Source organism: Myxocyprinus asiaticus, chromosome 39 (genome assembly GCF_019703515.2).
Source record: "Myxocyprinus asiaticus isolate MX2 ecotype Aquarium Trade chromosome 39, UBuf_Myxa_2, whole genome shotgun sequence".
Taxonomy (NCBI): Eukaryota; Metazoa; Chordata; class Actinopteri; order Cypriniformes; family Catostomidae; genus Myxocyprinus; species Myxocyprinus asiaticus.
The window spans coordinates 18280799-18301712 of record NC_059382.1 but is presented as its reverse complement, the minus strand read 5'-3'; the positions used below and the strand labels follow the sequence as shown (position 1 = coordinate 18301712).

The 20914-nt window shown below is 41.2% G+C and overlaps 1 protein-coding gene across 5 annotated transcripts in view; it reads left to right on the top strand.

Moving 5' to 3' along the window:
- LOC127429468 (unconventional myosin-XVIIIa-like) overlaps positions 1 to 20914 on the top strand; it is a 157016-nt gene that overhangs the window by 127105 nt on the left and 8997 nt on the right. For 3 of the 5 annotated variants that reach the window (XM_051678466.1, XM_051678468.1, XM_051678467.1), the window contains 5 exons: positions 2249 to 2386; positions 8188 to 8373; positions 8967 to 9106; positions 9795 to 9839; positions 18167 to 18289. In XM_051678466.1, coding sequence (XP_051534426.1) covers positions 2249 to 2386; positions 8188 to 8373; positions 8967 to 9106; positions 9795 to 9839; positions 18167 to 18289 — 632 coding nt within the window. The remainder of the gene's footprint in view (positions 1 to 2248; positions 2387 to 8187; positions 8374 to 8966; positions 9107 to 9794; positions 9840 to 18166; positions 18290 to 20914) is intronic. The other 2 variants (XM_051678470.1, XM_051678469.1) reach the window with 1 other exon arrangement.

Below are 20914 nucleotides of genomic sequence, written 5' to 3'. Positions count from 1 at the left end.
TGACCACAAATCAGATGAATTATGTTTTTGCATGTTTCATATGCTGTGTTCACCGGAAGCACCCTTCTAGAATATTGCATATAATAGTCTATTGCATATAATAGTAAACACCGATCAGCCACAACATTAAAACCACCTGCCTAATACTGTGTAGGTCCCCCTCGTGCCACCAAAAGAGCATCAACCCGCATCTCAGAATAACATTCTGAGATGCTATTCTTCTCACCACAATTGTACAGAGCGATTATCTGAGTTACCATAGACTTTGTCAGTTCGAACCAGTCTGGCCATTCTCATCAAGGCGTTTCCGTCCACAGTACTGCCACTTACTGGATGTTTTACGTTAAATGTCCAAAAGGGGTAATAAAGTGTCCAAGTGGGAATAGTATTCATATTAAAGGGGGAATCTGGCATCCTCGCGGTGAACGGGGCTCCGTGAAAGGGCGGGGTAGTGTCCATAGGATAGCCCAGGCACGGGCTGGGTCAGTCGGCCGCTCAAGCTCCCCTCCAAAGTCCATGGTGCGAGGTGCGGCGTTACTGGCAGCCTGTCTTCCCAGGCCCGTGGCAAGCATGCCCGTCGGTGGCAACGTGAGCTGTTCACCCCCGGCATTTACACTGAATGGTGGCAAAAACAAAAAACATCCATTGAGTGGCAGTTCTGCAGACGGAAATGCTTTGTTGATGAGAGAGGTCAACAGAGAATGGCCAGACTGGTTCGAACTGACAAAGTCTATGGTAACTCAGATAACTACTCTGTACAATTGTGGTGAGAAGAATAGCATCTCAGAATGATCGGTGTATAGTTATACTGTATTGAAGTGTATATTAGGGTTTTTTAAACAAGTGTCCTGGGACTTCCAGGGGTCTGCAAAAGGGGTGCTAGGGAATCACAGGATATTTCAAAGAAAAAACAAATGTGTAAAAAAAACAAATAAAAAAGTAAACATTTAACAACTTCTGTTAAAACATTCTGTTTTCTAAGGACTACCAATAGATTTGAATTAAATTGAAAAAATTTTGTTCAGGTTTTAACATGTAACTACTTTTAGTTGGTAGGAAAAATATTATGTGGTCAACATAATACAAAAGAAATATTTTCCAAATGTTTATTTATTTCAGATATTTTGTTTTATACAATAACAATAGATAATCCAATCATTTAATTGGATTTCACAATACATTTAGTTACTTATTTAATAAAATATTTCATTATTTCATAATTCTGATCTGATTTTTTATTTCTTTTAATTTTTATTCCCAATTTGGAATGCCCAATTCCCACTACTTAGTAGGTCCACGTGGTGGCGCGGTTACTCACCTCAGTCCGGGTGGCGGAAGACAACTCTGTTGCCTCCGCTTCTGAGACAGTCAATCCACACATCTTTTCACGTGGCTCATTGTGCATGACACCGCGGAGACTCAGCATGCGGAGGCTCATGCTACTCTCCGCGATCCACACACAACTTCGCGCCTCATTGAGAGCGAGAACCACTAATCGCGACCATGTGGAGGTTACCCCATGTGACTTTACCCTCCCTAGCAACTGGGCCAATTTGGTTGCTTAGGAGACCTGGCTGGAGTCACCCAGTACACCCTGGATTCGAACTCGCGACTCCAGGGGTGGTAGTCAGCATCAATACTCGCTGAGCTAACCAGGCCCCCCTCATAATTCTGATTATTTAACGATATCACCATTTTTTTCTTACACAATATAAACTGGTCTTTGTACATGAAAATATATCACTGCCGTTTTAGTTTTTTGGAAGGGGGTACCTTAGTGGTTCTTGGAATCAAAGAGTTTGAAAACCCCTGGTCTGTATAATAGTGTGTATTAGGCCACGTCCACACTACATTTACATTTACATTTATTCATTCGGTAGACGCTTTTATCCAAAGCGACTTACAAAAGAGGAATAGATTACAAGCGAATCATCTTAAGGAGACAGTGGTATGAAAAGTGCCATATTACAAAGTTTCACTAACATCAGAATAGTAGTATTCAAGTGCAACAAGAATTTTTTTTATTTCTTTTTTTATTGACTGGTCCACTAATCCATTTTCGTTTGAAAGTGCATTAATTTTTCTACCTTTACGCATTTCATCCAAACTGGAGCGGTGTTTTCCTCCACCCGAAATGAGAAGAAGAGGTTTCAACTTAAATTAATTAGTGTGGACGTGGCGGTAGTCGATCATTTTCTGCTGGGTCTTATATTTTTAAATTGTAACTCAGTATCTGTGTGTTTGGCAGCTCACAGCCCTGCAGAGTCAGCTAGAGTTCCAAGAGCAGTCCATGGTGGACAAGTCTTTGGTCAGCCGGCAGGAGGCCAAGATCCGTGAGCTGGAGACCAAGCTGGAGTTTGAGAAGACACAGGTCAAACGCTTGGAGGTGAGTAGGCAGGATTGGTGTATGTATGTGGGCTGAGCTTGCAGTGTACTGGAAGTGTTAAAAGGTCAGTGCACAGGCATTAAAGAGTCAGATAAGAGTGAAATTAATCTACACACCCACCAGACCTCTCCCTCTCCCTCAACTGTATCATGCCCAGTTCTCTTTATAGACATCTGACCATTGCACTAGCCAAAATCCACAGTTCTATACATCAAAAATACATCAAAAATCATTACAGTACAAATTGAAAGTAGATTATTTCCATTTCCCTCTTTTTTTTATTTTTATGAATTGACACTGTCAGTCCCCCTTTTTAGATTGAAAATGTATTTAATTTAATTTCTGATTATATTTTGTGTTGCTGGAGGCAGCAGGTCATCTGTTTTTTCATTGTACACAGAATGTTTAATTAAAAGTGTTCTCTTTTTAACATTCGTTTGGTATCTCACTATGGGTAATGCCTCAGGCGTGGCCAATTCTGGAAGCACCAATAACACCCAATCTGTCACTTGACAGACCAATCACAGCAGTGATGAGGGAGTCCCACCTCCCTATAGAAATCACTGTCATAGGTGCCTACTTCAATCTTGTTTTCTTCCCTGTGAAGATCTTTGGAATCTCACCTCAGCAGGACTCGTAAGAAGTGGAGAAATGGATCAGGCGAGCTGTTCAGGTACATCGCAGAACGCGGCTGTTCTTAGAGTATATTCACTGTCAAAATATATTTTCTGCTGTATTTATAATGTTTTCTCCGGGTTGCGTGAACCAGCGCGTTGTGGCAGTTTTGCGTTTTTTCTGCGTTTCGAGCTGTTATTGATTCTACCTCTACTGCTTCTGTGTTTTTGAGTTCGGGTTCTGTCATGGCAACTGCGAGCTCACCGAGCGGTGGAGCGAAGGGGAAGGATCCCTCCCATCCGTGCGCTTGTGGATCTATGATCTTGCAGAAGAATTCCTACCCACTTTATTGCCTGTCTGGGGATCAGGCATGCACAGGCCACATTCGCTAATCCGAGTGTTGCCCACATTGTTCCCGTTTTGTACGGAGAGTTTTGGAAAGGAGGGTGTGGGTTACGGCATCGAATAATGAGGATCCCTATTTTTCTCCGCCACCAGCGTAGAAAGACCCCCCCACCCCAGCTGCAAGGACAGCACAGCTGGGGCGATTTCCTGGATGAAGTCTCTCCTGATCTTCCTCCCCTCGTTGAATCAGCCCCTTTGATGGGGGACAAGGAAGAGGAGGAGCAGGAGGATGACACTGATGATCATCTTTTGGAGGACGATGGCGAGAGGGATGAAGATGATGCCATTCTCTCAGCTCTTCCTCCTTCCTGATCGGTTAGCCCGGTGGACGCGACCCCCTCTCCTGTCCAAGGAGAGCTGGACCTTATTGAGATGTGTTGGAGGGTGGCAGCCAAGCTCTCCATCGACTGGCCATCACAGCAGACTGGCCAGGGTACAGAGAGGGATCTGTATGATGGCAAATAGCTGCCGTCTCCTGCTTCCCCGGTAAAGCAATTTATTCCAGCCATCTTAGTGTGCGTCATGGAGATGTGTCAGTTTTGGGACAAGCCTTTTTCGCACATAGTGCCTGTTAAAGTTTGCGCTACGCTGGATATGCATGAAATGGAGGATCTGGGGATGTTCTGCCCCGCTCCAGTCGAGGAGTCAGTGGCGAATCACCTTCACCACGATTGTCGGGCGTTTTTTTTCCGTCTGCTCCCGCTTCATTGCCAGGTGGGTCGGAGAGATTGTCGGACTCCATTTACCAAAAGATCTACCGATCTTCAGCCCTAGCTGTAAGGGCTGTTAACACCACCTCGCTCCTCACAGCATATCAGACCAAGTTGATGGAGGAGATGGGCTGACAAATTGATGTGTGGGCACCAGATGCGGTGTTGTGGTAAGAGATCTGAGTTATTGTGGATCTCAACCTACGTACGTCAAGAGGGGCTGTCCAGAACTGCGGCCGCAGCATGGGTCTCGCCATTGTGGGCGAACTGGCTATTTGGCTCGGCCTGTCTGAGAGGGAGAAGACAGATTTCCTCTATGCCCCAGTGGAACCGAAAGTCCTTTTCGGGGCTACGGTGTCCACAATGCTGCAGCAGTGTGATTTGAGTAAAAAGGATGGGGAAGTGTTTAAGGCCTGCTGTGGTGAGCAGGGCGGAACTGATCAGCATCAGGGCAGAGCGAGGCCGGGAAGATAAGTGCCGAATGACTTCACCTGCATGCCACATCAGTCTTGTGTTCCAGCGAGGGGTGGCGGGAATACTTAAGGAGAAAAGATAATGGCAGACGAGAGAGAGAGATGCATGAAGCTGTTTGTGTGTAGTGTGTTGAGCTGAAAAGCCAACAGAGTTTGTGTAGTGAAGCTGAAAAGTGAGCCTTTTGTGTACTGCTGAGAAGTGGCCTTATTGTGTGCGACTGAGGGGTGCAACAACAGATGTCTGTGTGTTTTGTCAAGCCGGCCCCAGCATCCTCCTTTCCACGAACTGTTACACCTGCCTTCCCCGAAAATCCACTGCTCAAGGCTTCTTTTGCGGTGGTGGCACCAAACATTGTCTGTCTAACCCTCAGGGGAACAAGAAGAGACGGGCAACCTTACCAGTGTTCTGCTTCAGGACATGGAGTGGGTGAACAGCACTTGCGGAGTCTCTGTTCCACTCCTGCCTCAAGAAGTGAGTTTGTTTTCTGCCTCTCCAGCCAAGAGGATTCGGAAGGGCAATCAAACCATAAGTTTTATGTTACACGGTTCATACACAAACGATTTAATGGGAATGTTGGCACCAGTTCCCCCAGTGCATCTCAGTTTGCAACCTCCCCTCTCCACCCACATGGTCAGAAAACAGAGAGGAAAGTTTGCCCAAAAACATTTGACAAAATCTCCTCTGTGCATCCAGGCAGTGGAGCAAGGGCACAGCAGTGTGTGAAATCACAAAACAATACCGAACCCAGAGCGGCAATCCCCAGCTCAGCTTCTAGATGGTGCCTCAGCATCATCAGTGAGTGAGAGCTTCAGAGGGCCCCTCTCTATTCATACAGAAGGTTGCCGCACATGCGCAGTTCATCCCTTGGTTTTATTTACGATAAAACAGGGTTATTGGCTGCAATTTGCTGTAAAACCACCTCTGTTCAACAGTGTGTTAATGTCACCAGCGGAGGGGGAGTCAGCTCGGATTTTAGAGGAGGAAATAGCCAATTTGCTGAGCAAAAGAACAATAAGGATTGTGCCGCTGGAGGAAAGCTGTCAGTGCTTTTACTCCAGGTAATTCGTCATCCTCGAGAGGAGGAGGTCCCCGTCCCATTCTGGATTTGCGAAACCTCAACAAATACCTCAGATGGTACATGTTCAAAATGTTCATGCTCAAAACACTCAGTTTTATTCGTTCCAGAGACTGGTTTATGTCAGTCGATCTGAAGGACATGTATATTCATCATCTACCTGTCACACAGAAAATTCCTAAGATTTACCTATTAGGGAATAGCTTACGAATTTCTGAAGGTGCCTTTCAGACTTTCATTGGCACCGAGAGTCTTCATCAAGTGTGTGGAGGCAGCGCTAATGTCACTGAGGTTAATGGGTCTCAGGGTGTCTGCTTATCTAGACGATCTACTGCTGTGCACACCATCGTGGCAGCAAGCAGAGATGGATAGATACAAGAATGCTGTTGTCTCATTTAGCGAATCTGGTATTCAAAATAAATGAGACAAAGAGCTTTCTGATGCCCTCACAGGAAATAAATTGAAATCTCAGATTGAAATCTGATCAGTATCCAGTTTTTCTGTCAAGAGGATTGATTCGTGGTTGTTTGTCCCTTTTTCAGAAGGGGAAAAAAGTCTCATTCAAGTTGAGTCTATGCCTATTGGGTCTGATAGCCTATGGGACTACTGTGAATGAGAGAGTTTCAGCATTGGATTGCAGCGCAGCACTTGTGTTCTCACCGTCACTTAAATTGCAGAGTAAGAGTGACATCAGAGGGGATGCTCGCTCTCCATCACTGAAGAATCTCTGCTTTCCTTAATGGGGGAACCCCTTTGGGGGCGGTCTCTCTCTGAGAAAAGTTGTGACGACAGACGCGTCACTCACAGATTGGGGCGCGGTGTGCGAAGGCAGAATAGTGCATGGGCTTTGGCCCGTATCACTACATAATGCACACATAAACTTTCTGGAGTTACTGAAAGTGTTTCTAGCATTGAAGCACTTTGTACAGTTCCTTCAAGGCCACAATGTCTTAGTCAGATCAGACAACAGTGGCATACATAAACAGACGGGGGCACGTGTTCACAGCGGCTACACAGCCTGGCACAAAAACTGATTGTGTGGAGCGGTGCGTGCCTTTTCTCATTACTGGCGACGCACGTTCCAGGAGCGATAAATATGGGGGTGGATCTCCTGTCCAGGGGGAATCCTCTTTACAGAGAATGGAGACTTCACCCTCAGGTGGTGAATCAGCTGTGGGAGAGATATGGGCGAGCTGCCGTAGATGTCTTCGCATCGCACAAAAACGCTCATTGCCCTCTGTTTTCTCTGGCGAGATATGGTGCTTCTATGGGTGTGGATGATCTAGTGCATCCTTGGCCAAATGCACTACGTGTTTCCTCCACTGATTCTGTTATCTCCTGTTGCAAGCGCAGGGGGAAATATTTCACCCCACCCTGGATCGAGTAGCGCTCTTGGCCTGGCCTGTTACCCGTCATGGGTTTACCCCCAGGGTGATTGAAACGATTCAGAGTTTTGTGTGAAGTGAAGTGAAAAAAACTTCAAACTTTAAAGTGAAGCACAAGCATATCTGCAATACGGGAGTTGGCTATGTCTCATAGTGAGATACCGAACGAATGTTAGAAAGAGAACTTTAGGTTACTCACGTAACCCCAGTTCTCTGATAACAGGAGTGAGGTATCTCACCACACTTTCCTCCATGCAGTTGCACGGAGAAGAGAAATGCGGAGAATGAAGTAGGCACCTATGACAGTGGTTTATATAGGGAGGTGGGACTCCCTCATCATTGCTGTGATTGGTCTGTCAACTGACAGACTGGGTGTTATTGGTGCTTCCAGGATTGGTCACGCCCAAGGCGTTACCCATAGTGAGATACCTCCCTCCTGTTATCAAAGAACCAGGGATACATGAGTAACTTAAAGTTTTCTCTAATGCACTTATTTCAGTGTTTTTGTTTAGGTTGATTTGAAGTTTTTTTTTTTATCTTCTGACGTGACATTTCCCAGCAGCCAGCACTTTTCATCGTTCATCTCTGTTGGGTGTTCCATGAGCTCACCTGCTGAATTACAATGGGCATTCTGCACAAATTACAAGCAACTACTGCACCCACAGCTAAATCTGTCAACAAAAATGCTTTGAAAATGTTATTATTACTTATTTGTTGGACATGTAGTTCTATGTAGAGTTTGACAATGTGATCTCGAGGGGGAGATTGTTTTATCCATGTCCTTGCAAAGCTATAAATATCCGTAGAATCTGTGTTTTCCTAATTTCTGTGGTTTTGATGCCAGCACAGCCAACCAACGGTGTGAAAAATCACAGAAAAGTTGCCTCGGAAGTTATTTGAGTTTCACACCATATGGATAGCTTGACAATCTTGCATATTTCAGTACCAGACTTAAAGGATATGGTAAACAACCACAATGGATTCAGTATCATGAGCCTCTGAGATGCATAACCCTGCAAATTTAGCTTCATCAGTTCACTTTAGTTCCTGCAGGCAGGGTTTTCTGCAGTGATTGTGCATGTTACTGCTGGATATCTATGTTAATTTATTATGTTATTGGGTCTTGTGATTCCTCAGAGTCTAATAGCAAGGCTAAAAGAGAACCTCGAGAAATTAACAGAGGAACGAGATCAACGCAGTGCCAGCGAAAATCGCGAGAAAGAACAGAACAAGCGTCTCCTCAGACAGATCCGAGACATTAAGGAGGAGATGGCTGAGCTAGCCAAAAAGGAAGCGGAGGCAAGCCGCAAGAAACACGAACTGGTGAGGGGCCTGATCTGCTGTGCTGTTCACTGATATTCTCATTCTGGTTCTCAAGTATCTTAAGCATGTGATGAAAGCAGACATGTTACATATTTGTTATAAACAAGGTTTCCACGGTCATCGAAAACCTGAATATTTCAGAAAATTGTTTTCTAGTCCTTAAAAAATTATGGAAATTACTAAAATCTAAAAAGTTACAGAAAAGTTATGGAAATTTCTTCAATGAATATATATTTCAATTGTTATGCTTTTCTCTAAACATTACATTGGCTAAATATTGCTCTTCTGTAGAGTAAAACTTGATCCTATGCCATAGGGATGTCTGATTTGTGAGCAAATTGTTCAAATATAAATTTATTCTTTTCAATGCATCTGTTTCAGTGAACCAGTTCACATTAAGAATTCATGAGAAAATCGATCTGATTTGGAATGATTTAAAAAACCCTTATCCAGTTGTCACAAACAACTGGAAAGATCATGGAAAAGTCATGGAAATAAATATCTCAAAAAGTTTGTGAACCCTGTATACAACATTTACTTTGTTTATGTGAACCTCCTTTGCAAAGGGATACATTTTAATCCTGTCTTTTTAGGAAATGGATATTGAGAGTTTGGAAGCAGCCAACCAGAGTCTCCAAGCGGACCTCAAGCTGGCCTTCAAGAGGATCGGGGACCTCCAGGCTGCTATCGAGGATGAGATGGAGAGTGATGACAATGAAGAACTCATCAACAGGTAACAATTGCTGCTTCATGGACTCTCTCTTCTCATGTAGACATCAGGAGAGCTTACTAGTGTTCATAAGTGGGGGAAAAAATGAAAACGAGAGAAATAGAGAGCAAAAAAGAGACGAGACACAATCTGAATGAATGCGCTGTACGCTGTGCAATCAGTGACCAAGTCTCAGTCATCTCTTATTCACACTCTCTTAAATATTTATGCCTAGAAAACTGCCGCACATAATTTGGAGCTACTTTTTGATGTATTTGGCCTCATCAGTAGTGGAAGTCATCTCCGATCTGCCTTATTCCACATTGCTCTGCCTCTCTCTTAGTGACGCGCACCTTACTGAGCTGAGTTTATTAGTTTGTTTATGTGTATAGAATACTTCCATTCACCCTAAAAACACAAAATAGCACTGCATTCCAGACTTCGTGAGGCAGGCTCTGTTTCAGCACAGAGTTGAAGTCAGAGAAAGGTCAGTGTTTTGGGTAAACATCTTGAGCAAGTATGCAGCACTCAAAACCTTTGCACAGGATATGATAAATATTCAATCACAATGATTTTTTTCAGCATCTGTGCTTTTAAGACTTGTTTTGTTGTCTTCAGCCATTGTTCTTTTCTTGTTCATTTAGTTTCCATTTAAAACTCTTTTTTTTCTGCTTGTTTTTGTGTTTGTTTCTCATTCCCCTTCCTCCTCTAGTTTACAAGACATGGTGACTAAGTATCAGAAACGAAAGAACAAGAAGTGAGGCACCTGAGTTTGAGTTTGAACTTGTTTTAACATGGTTTTGGTTCTCCTTTGCCCTCACAGGAGGATGATGCAGTATACAGTCCTTTTAGAGAACATTAAAGACCCCATGAAATTGCTTGCTGAGTGTAGTTTTCTTTCCTGTGTTGACAAATTGAAAAACTATTAATTTATTTATTTATTGTTAAATAGCCAGTATGATTCAATTCCATCACAGCCATGAACCATGATTTGGTATTACTAGTCAGCTGCAGGTTTTTTTACGTCCGTCTTTACTATTTTTAGTTGTTTTTCTATTTAAACATGCACTAGACAGATTTATTTGACCGTTCCACCGCATCTTACTGTTTGTTCAGCATCTCATGCTGGAGTGCCGTGTGTTTTAGACTCTGTGTCAAGCTAAAAGAACTTGAACTTTAAAAAACACATCATGAGACACTGTTTCTGTTTCATTCACTGTGACACATTTAGCTTTTTATTAGCGCAAGAACACGTTCAATTTGAATAGCCCCTTAGGGGGAGAGCATTTGATTGGACAAAATCCTGTACAGAACAAGTCATGAATATTTTGGTCCGTTTTCCTGGAAGAGATCTGCTAATATTGAATTTTGTCGACATTTTGGAGTACACTAGCATATACACTCATTTTGATTTCATGGGGTCTTTAAAACAGAATAGGGAGTATTCTGTGTTATAAAATCTTGATTTCAGATCAAGAAAAGACTTGGGGCATCATGTTGATACTGCATCACACTTCTGTGCATGATAACTAACCTCACAGACATTATTTTCTTCCTTTTATGCACAATGACACATAATGTATGCATACCATGGACTGCAAGCTTTTCCCAGCCAAGCATGGTCCCCATTCTGCTCAGTTACCCTCCTCGAAGGCAATCCCACATCCCAATACCCTGGTTTGTAACACTGAACTTACAGTAACATGGACAACCCATGCTTCACCATTGGAATTAGTATCCAATGGCAGGTTAGTATAATTTTGAGCGTGGCCTCATCTGTTTACATGTCCACAGAGCCCAGATAGGTGGCAAACCCCTCACTTTCTAACTCTAGAGCCTAGGGCCAAGGGGGGCACATGAACTTGTTTAATGCTACAGGGCCATGCGAAAACATCTGTGTGGGGTTGCTCTGCTCTCCCCATTTCTTACCCTCTCTTTCTCACACTCTCTCTTTTGAATAATTCATACTTCTGTTCTTGGGACTTAGCAGCCTCTTAAGGCAAGAGAATGTGTGTTCCTCATCAATCTTTCAACTATGAGGACTAAATAATGAATAACCATCAAATGTCCTACAAAAAGCCCCCCAACTGGCAATGGCCTACAACGAAGTACCAGCTGTTGGCATCGGGCCATTTCATTCCCCTGTCAATAGTCCTTGGTCTGCACTGTATGCCACTTAGGGCAAACCCTTAAGCTCTAAGCACCACTTATTACATCATGTGAGAAAGTATTAAAAGCTAATGGATAGGCTGTGCATTACTGGTCACGTTTAGATGGATATGCTGTGCCAGAGATGTTTGTTTGAGTTCACAAAGGGTTGTTGAGCTTTCTGCTGTGATCATTTAATTGGGGGAGTTCATGTTGCATTAGTCTTAATTAGACTGCCTGTAAAAGGTTTGTTAGCTAAATACAAACATTAGTGGAGAACCCATTATTCAGAATTTCCCAAACCATATGAGTGGTAGACTTGGCATAAACAAATAACAAATGAAGAGGATAGATATTTGGGAAAAAGAGGCTATAATTAGGAGTTTCATTCCATGTTAATTCCATGGCTGCGTTCATGGTCATTTTTTGTCACATTTGTTTACAAAACAAAATGAATGATTTGAGTAGAATACCTCTATTATAAAGAGGTAATATGTCTATAGAATATTTCTCGGTTAATCAGTGACAGGTAACAACAGAGCAATTGTTTTCAATAGGGGGCAGTAAGCGAAACTCCAGCTGTATAGGCAATGCGCAGCTGTACGGAAAACAAACCACACTCAGGCTCACTTGACACTAGCAACAGCAAAAATGAGAATGCGTTCAAACAGAGCTGGATGGAGCGCAAACTACGTTTAACTTGATGCAGCATCCTAAAAGCGCTGTTTATGACATGATGCAACCAAAGTGAAATGCTCCAAAAGCATCTTTCTGACACGTGTACCTAGACATGTCATTAGAAAAAAGCCCTTATAATAATGCTATCTTGGACAGTTTGACTAATTCAGTTGCAAAAGTTATTGCTGTGGACTTTAGTCCAATGTTATGTCATATGTTTAATAATATGGAAATTATTAATATATTGCCTTCTTAAGCCACTTTTTGTATGGTCTTATAAATGCTTTTCTTATCTGCCACAATATTGAAATGCATTTTAAATATCTGAATAATTATAGTATTTATGATGTAAATTATATTTATAATGATTTAAATATAACTAATAATTATCATATAATTATAAATTAAATTATTGTTATTTGAGGGTCTTTTTCAGCAAATATATATATATATATATATATATATATATATATATACGCGATTAATTGTGATTAATCGTAATTTTATTAAAAATGTAATCGATTGACAGCCCTTATTAAAACATTTCCATTTGTTTTCTGCAACAACAAAAAAAGAAATTCATTTGGGTTTTGAAGGACAGATTTTCTAATTGTAACTGTGTCACTAAATGTAAAGAGAACATAAAGATGTTTAGAGCATACTGTGCAGAGTAGGTGTAATTTTAAATGAATGAGACTTTTAATAATACTGTGTGTCTAATAAACTTTAAACTGGCATGTTAAGAGGCACTTAACATGAAGGCAAAGGCCATTGTCATCCATTGATCTGCCTCTTACAATTATGCTAATTTACGTAATAATTTCTTCCTAAACACTGCAGGCATTTCAGACATCACAGAGTTGTTCTGCAATGTCATTTTTTCTCTGTTAAGAAATAATCAGGTACAAAGCCAAAAGAAACTTGCACTTTAAAAGACCAAACTCATTGCCTTGGCTGAGGAATAAGTGGAGAAAGAGAGAAAAAAGAGTGTGGAGAGGAAAATAGAGGGGTTGAGAGACTTCTGTAGATGCTAATGATAAATGTAATAGCCTGTAACAGAGATGTACAACCAATGGAGGCATGTTGTCACAGACAATTAATGTCTCCCCTCTCTCACTGTGTTGTTTGTTTGTTCCCCTGGGCTTAGGTGCAGCTTAACTAATGGTATATGGTCAAGGACATAAATTGTGTGTGACATTTTGCATTAGCGCTTCATTACAAAGAGCCCGCTGTCCCACTGTTTAGCGATGGACCAGCTAGCAGAGTTCAGGGTTTATTCACACAACGTTCTCACCTCAGTATACCTCTAGGCACTGGGGTTTACACAAGAGCCTAAAGGGCTCTTGAAGAAAAACAGGCTCTGTAGCACTCAAGTTGCCCAGATTTTGTCAGAGCGCTATTCACTGAAGGATTCTACACCAAATTCTTTTGTCCCAAATGTATTAGCTTGAGTGTATCAAATCCTCTAATATACACCCTCTCCAGCACTCCAACTGTGAGTGTACAGTTAGTGTTTAGTGATATCTGTGCTTTCTCTTGGGCCCGTGCATATACAGTTGGGCTCAAAATTTTGCATACCCTTGCATACCCTTCATATTCATATTCATATTCATATTCAACTGTAGGTTATAACAGAATGGCACAATTATAAAACAAAACATGGCAACAATGAAAAAAATGAAATTTTTTACAAAAGTCTGCATACCCTTAGATCTTAATACTGTGTATTGCCCCCTTTAGCATCAATGACAGCATGCAGTCTTTTGTAATAGTTGTCTATGAGGCCCCAAATTCTTGCAGGTGGTATAGCTGCCCATTTGTCATGGCAAAATGCCTCCAGGTCATGCAAAGTCTTTGGTTGTCTTGCATGAACCACACGTTTGAGATCTCCCCAGAGTGGCTCAACGATATTAAGGTCAGGAAACTGTGATGGCCACTCTAGAACCTTCACCTTTTTCTGCTGTAACCACTGGAGGGTCAACTTGGCCTTGTGCTTAGGGTTATTGTCATGCTGGAATGTCTAAGAGCGTCCCATGCACAGCTTTCGTGCAGAAGAATGCAAATTGTCTGCCAGTATTTTCTGATAACATGCTGCATTCACCTTGCCATCAATTTTCACAAGATTCCCCATGCCTTTAGAGCTCACACACCCCCAAAACATCAGTGAGCCACCACCATGCTTCACAGTGAGGATGGTATTCTTTTCACTATAGGCCTTGTTGACCCCTCTCCAAACATAGTGCTTATGGTTGTGACCATAAAGCTCTATTTTGGCCTTGTCACTCCAAATTACAGTGTGCCAGAAGCTGTGAGGCATGTCAAGGTGTTGTCAGGCATATTGTAACTGGGCTTTTTTGTGGCATTGGCGCAGTAAAGGCTTCTTTCTGGCAACTCGACCATGCAGCTCATTTTTGTTCAAGTATCGTCGTATTGTGCTCCTTGAAACAACCACACCGTCTTTTTCCAGAGCAGCCTGTATTTCTCCTGAGGTTACCTGTGGGTTTTTCTTTGTATCCTGAACAATTCTTCTGGCAGTTGTGGCTGAAATCTTTCTTGGTCTACCTGACCTTGGCTTGGTATCAAGAGATCCCCGAATTTTCCACTTCTTAATAAGTGATTGAACAGTACTGACTGGCATTTTCAAGGCTTTGGATACAGGTGCTGGTCATATAATTAGAATATCATCAAAAAGTTGATTTATTTCACTAATTCCATTCAAAAAGTGAAACTTGTATATTATATTCATTCATTACACACAGACTGATATATTTCAAATGTTTATTTCTTTTAATTTTGATGATTATAACTGACAACTAAGGAAAATCCCAAATTCAGTATCTCAGAAAATTAGAATATTACTTAAGACCAATACAAAGAAAGGATTTTTAGAAATCTTGGCCAACTGAAAAGTATGAACATGAAAAGTATGAGCATGTACAGCACTCAGTACTTAGTTGGGGCTCCTTTTGCCTGAATTACTGCAGTAATGCGGCGTGGCATGGAGTCGATCAGTCTGTGGCACTGCTCAGGTGTTATGAGAGCCCAGGTTGCTCTGATAGTGGCCTTCAGCTCTTCTGCATTGTTGGGTCTGGCATATCGCATCTTCCTCTTCACAATACCCCATAGATTTTCTATGGGGTTAAGGTCAGGTGAGTTTGCTGGCCAGTTAAGAACAGGGATACCATGGTCCTTAAACCAGATACTGGTTGCTTTGGCACTGTGTGCAGGTGCCAAGTCCTGTTGGAAAATGAAATCTGCATCTCCATAAAGTTGGTCAGCAGCAGGAAGTGCTCTAAAACTTCCTGGTATACGGCTGCGTTGACCTTGGACCTCAGAAAACACAGTGGACCAACACCAGCAGATGACATGGCACCCCAAACCATCACTGACTGTGGAAACTTTACACTGGACCTCAAGCAACGTGGATTGTGTGCCTCTCTTCCTCCAGACTCTGGGACCCTGATTTCCAAAGGAAATGCAAAATTTACTTTCATCAGAGAACATAACTTTGGACCACTCAGCAGCAGTCCAGTCCTTTTTGTCTTTAGCCCAGGCGAGACGCTTCAGACGCTGTCTGTTGTTCAAGAGTGGCTTGACACAAGGAATGCGACAGCTGAAACCCATGTCTTGCATACGTCTGTGCGTAGTGGTTCTCCCCCACATTTTTGAATGGGTTTTGTTTCATAATCCTCTCCAGGGTGCGGTTATCCCTATTGCTTGTACACTTTTTTCTACCACATCTTTTCCTTCCCTTCACCTCTCTATTAATGTGCTTGGACACAGAGCTCTGTGAACAGCCAGCCTCTTTTGCAATGACCTTTTGTGTCTTGCCCTCCTTGTGCAACGTGTCAATGGTCATCTTTTGGACAACTGTCAAGTCAACAGTCTTCCCCATGATTGTGTAGCGTACAGAACTAGACTGAGAGACCATTTAAAGGCCTTTGCAGGTGTTTTGAGTTAATTAGCTGATTAGAGTGTGGCACCAGGTGTCTTCAATATTGAACCTTTTCACAATATTCTAATTTTCTGAGATACTGAATTTGGGATTTTCCTTAGTTGTCAGTTATAATCATCAAAATTAAAAGAAATAAACATTTGAAATATATCAGTCTGTGTGTAATGAATGAATATAATATACAAGTTTCACTTTTTGAATGGAATTAGTGAAATAAATCAACTTTTTGATGATATTCTAATTATATGACCAGCACCTGTATATTTTTATATCCTTCTCCATCTTTATAAAGTTCCATTACCTTGTTACGCAGGTCTTTTGACCGTTCTTTTCTGCAGTATCTAGCCTGCTCATTGCATCCACGTGAGAGCTAACAAACTCATTGACTATTTATACACAGGCACTAATTGCAATTTAAAAAGCCACAGGTGTGGGAAATTAACTTTTAATTGCCATTTAAACCTGTGTGTGTCACCTTGTGTGTCTGTAACAAGGCCAAACATTCAAGGGTATGTAAACTTTTGATCAGGGCCATTTGGGTGATTTCTGTTATCATTATTATTTAAAAAGGAGCCAAACAACTATGTGATAATAAATGGCTTCATATGATGACTATCCTTAAAAGACGATCAGGCATATTTTCAAAATCAATGCCAAAATTTCACAATTTCTGCCAGGGTATGCAAACATTTGAGCACAACTGTATAATGTTCTCATATGCATAATACCACAAACAGAGTGCTAAGCAGACCGGAACCCAGAGAAAATACCAGCTGCTGCTTCAGAATGAACCTTCTCTCAACTCTTGGTACAATGGGCCATATTATATTGTCTTATTTCATTGGGTGATATTTGACTCAAAGTGTTGGTGGACAATAGCAATGTGATTATTAAAATTTAAATTGAAAAAAAATTGTGAAAAAATCCAAATTCATCATCAGCCATCATAAAATCTTCCCTAAAGATTTCCTATTTGTTCATGTGCAAAGGTGTTTGAGGTCTCTGGGTCCTTGAAGGGCGATTCATAGTTACTCAGTGTGGTGTGTTGTGTGATAAGTGACAGATAAGACTAATCTAAAGAGGCAGGGAAGCACTGACTTGTAAATCCAGCCAAACATAAATCCAATGGTTTTATCTGGTCCAGAGAAATTAGCAAACAGAACTGGGATTCACAGTGCTGCTTTCTTTGTCAGGTGCTAATGCATGTGCTCCTGGAGACTTTCTGTTTGTGTTTACTTGTTCTTATTGGCAGCGCAACGCTTCCAAACCCATTTGTATCGAGAGATGCATGCTATAAGCATTGTGGGCAAGTTAATTACAGGCCCAAGTTAATTATGGCCATTTTTTTTTTTTTTTAATCAATGCCAGGGTAATATATCACATTGAATAATATTATAAATTTACTCTAAATAATAAAAAAATAAATTAAGATATTAAAAAGTTTTCTAGATTTATGCTGCTAAATAAGGCGGAAACGCATTATTACATTGCTGTGAAAAAGGTCCATTGGAATGGAAGTGCCATCTTTTACTTAAAAGTGGCAATTAGCTTTTTGATTAAATTGGTTTACTCTAAAATAGGCATGCGCATTAACTAGATCAACCTGAAAAATGCTGTATTTTAGTGTAATTTGAGCAGAAGAAGGTACATTTATTATACCATCACTATCAGCTTTCATTGCTGATTTGAATTGCGTTATTGAAACATAATCTTGACAAGTAGTTTGGGAGATTTTGGTCCGTCACCATTTTAGAATTGCACTTGTGTTCCTAATGCCTGTGTAGATCATAGCTTCACAGTGATGTTACCAGTTACAAGTTATGATTGAACTGACACACCTTAAAGGATCTGAAGTCTTATATTCTGGCTTTTGTTGAGGAAGACAGGATATATCGCAAGCTTCGCACCTCACATAATATCACATTTAGTTCTTTATTCAGCTATCCCATCTTTTTATTATAAAAGACAATGGACTGACTACTACATTACTGTCTGTATTATATTCCCCTTTAAATTTTCTCCATTCTCCTGGTTTGGCTTTGAGTTGTACTGACCTCACCCTTTTGGATGCTTCACACATTATACAGAGCCAACTAGCTGCAGGGTACTGTTGTTGACTATGAGTCTGACTTATTAACACAGAATGGCAGTGGCATTTTCAGGGATTCCAGTGATCGGGTGCATGTGTCTCCAACATAAACCCTTGTGTTCCTCCTGTTGCTCTACTAACAGTATTTATATACAGATTATTTTTTCTACCTGGTGTTGATATTCCTTCCTTTTCTCCACTTCCTACTGCGCAGTGAGGGTGCCTCTGATACTGACTCTGAGGTGGAAGACTGTGTTGATGGGGTGAAGTCATGGCTGTCCAAAAACAAGGGCTCTGCCAAGAACCTGTCAGATGACGGTTGTCTGAAGAGCTCAAGGTCAGTACTGCAACAACATTTCCCCCAGTTACCCCACACAATGGTTTAACCCAAGCCCAATTCAGCAACACTGTAAAAAAAACAACAACAAAAAACAGCCTAAGATAGTTGCTGGTCTTAACTAGATTCCCAGTCTGGTCAAGCTGGTCTAGTTTGCTGGTATTAAAGGGGGTTTGGCACAACTGGTCATGCTTGGAGACCAACTGGCCGACTAGCTAGACCAGTTTGGCCATGCTGGGAGACCAGCTTGACCATTTCAAACTACCTAAGACCAGCTAACCAGCCTATGCAAGTTTGTTTTTTCAGCAGGGAAGAAGAAAGGTGAATTCACTTCCACTAAACCGGGCGTACACGGTGCGAGTTCTGACACATGGGAGGTCGTGAGCCCCTGCACACGTTACGAGTCAGTTTATCTGATAATCGCACAGATGCAGTGGGACACGACACGACTTAACGACTTGGTGAATTCTGAAGTAATTGCACAAATTATTTCGCTATTTATCATTAAGATATAAAGCCAGAGGAGGACATTACTTTCATTCCTTGTAGCTTGCGATTTAGAAATAAAAAAGAAGACTGGCAAGACCAGGGGCTGCATTATCTGAAAACTCATCTGCCAATAAAAAATAAATACATTAAAATAATAATAATAAAAAAATAATATATACACACACACACACACACACACACACACAGCGTATATATATATATATATATATATATATATATATATATATATATATATATATACAGTATATAAACTCAGCAAAAAAAGAAATGTCCCTTTTTCAGGACACTGTATTTTAAAGATAATTTTGTAAAAATCCAAATAACTTTACAGATCTTTATTGTAAAGGATTTAAACAATATTTTCCATGCTTGTTCAATGAACCATAAACAATTAATGAACATGCACCTGTCAAACGGTCGTTAAGACACTAACAGCTTACAGACGGAAGGCAATATCCTCCATCAGTGCTCAGACTGTCTGCAATAGGCTGAGAGAGGCTGGACTGAGGGCTTGTAGGTCTGTTGTAAGGCAGGTCCTTACCAGACATCATCGCCAACAACGTCGCCTATGGGCACAAACCCACCTTCGCTGGACCAGACAGGACTGGCAAAAAGTGCTCTTCACTGACAAGTTGCGGTTTTGTCTCACCAGGGGTGATGTTCGGTCTCATGTTTATCGTCGAAGGAATGAGCGTTACACTGAGGCCTATACTCTGGAGCGTGATCGATTTGGAGGTGGAGGGTCTGTCATGGTCTGGTGTGCTGTGTCACAGCATCATCGGACTGAGCTTGTTGTCATTGCAGGCAATCTCAACGCTGTGCGTTACAGGGAAGACATCCTCCTCCCTCATGTGGTACCCTTCCTGCAGGCTCATCCTGACATGAGCCTCCAGCATGACAGTGCCACCAGCCATACTGCTCGTTCTGTGCATGGTTTCCTGCAAGACAGGAATGTCAGTGTTCTGCCATGGCCAGCAAAGAGCCCGGATCTCAATCCCATTGAGCACGTCTGGGACCTGTTGGATCGGAGGGTGAGGGGACTTGCAAGTGCCTTGGTGGAAGAGTGGGGTAACATCTCACAGCAAGAACTGGCAAATCTGGTGCAGTCCATGAGGAGGAGATGCACTGCAGTACTTAATGCACTAGATACTGACTGTTACTTTTGACCCCCCCCCTTTGTTCAGGGACACATTATTCCATTTCTGTTAGTTACATGTCTGTGAAACTTGTTCAGTTTATGTCTTAGTTTTTGAATCTTTTTATGTTCATACAAATATTTACACATGTCAAGTTTGCTGAAAATAAAAGCAGTTGAAAGTGAGAGGACAGTTCTTTTTTTGCTGAGTATATATATATGCAGGGTTGGGAGGGTTACTTTTGAAATGTATTCCACTACAGATTACAGAATACATGCTGTAAAATGTAATTTGTAACATATTCCGTTAGATTACTCAAGGTCAGTAACGTATTCTAAATACTTTGGATTACTTCTTCAGCACTGGTAGATTTTTTCACTTGTTTTGACTATAAAGACTCTGCCAGTACAGTAAGACAAAATACATTCTCTGAAAAACCTAAATATCTTATGCAGTGTTGTTTCTAAAACAAGATAAATCAAATTGATCTTGTTTTAAGGATTTTTAGATATTTTTACAGGAAAACACAAAAATTATTATGAAGAATATGATTTTTGCCCTAATATCAAAGGTCTTACTAGAAAAAAGAAATTATGATCTAACGTGAATTTTCTTGATAAAAAAATATGATCTTGCCTGGTAACGTGCATGTAAAATGGCTAGAAATAGCATTTTAGCTTAGTGTAAAGCTGACAATTTACACAATGTTTATTTCTATTTCTGCTGCTCCAAACTTACTTCATACTTACTTCTCTGTCTGCTCGTATGAATGTAACACATCATAAGAAAGTGTTTCACCGCTGTTCAAATGCACTTTGGATCGCATAATTTATATGTATAAATGTTTTCCATCTGAAAGGACTAAATATTAAATTAAACAAATGACAATAAAAAGCAAAGAAATCTCTTCAGTAATCATAATACATTTTTAATGTAACTGTATTCTAATTACCAATGATTTGAATTGTAACTGTAGTGG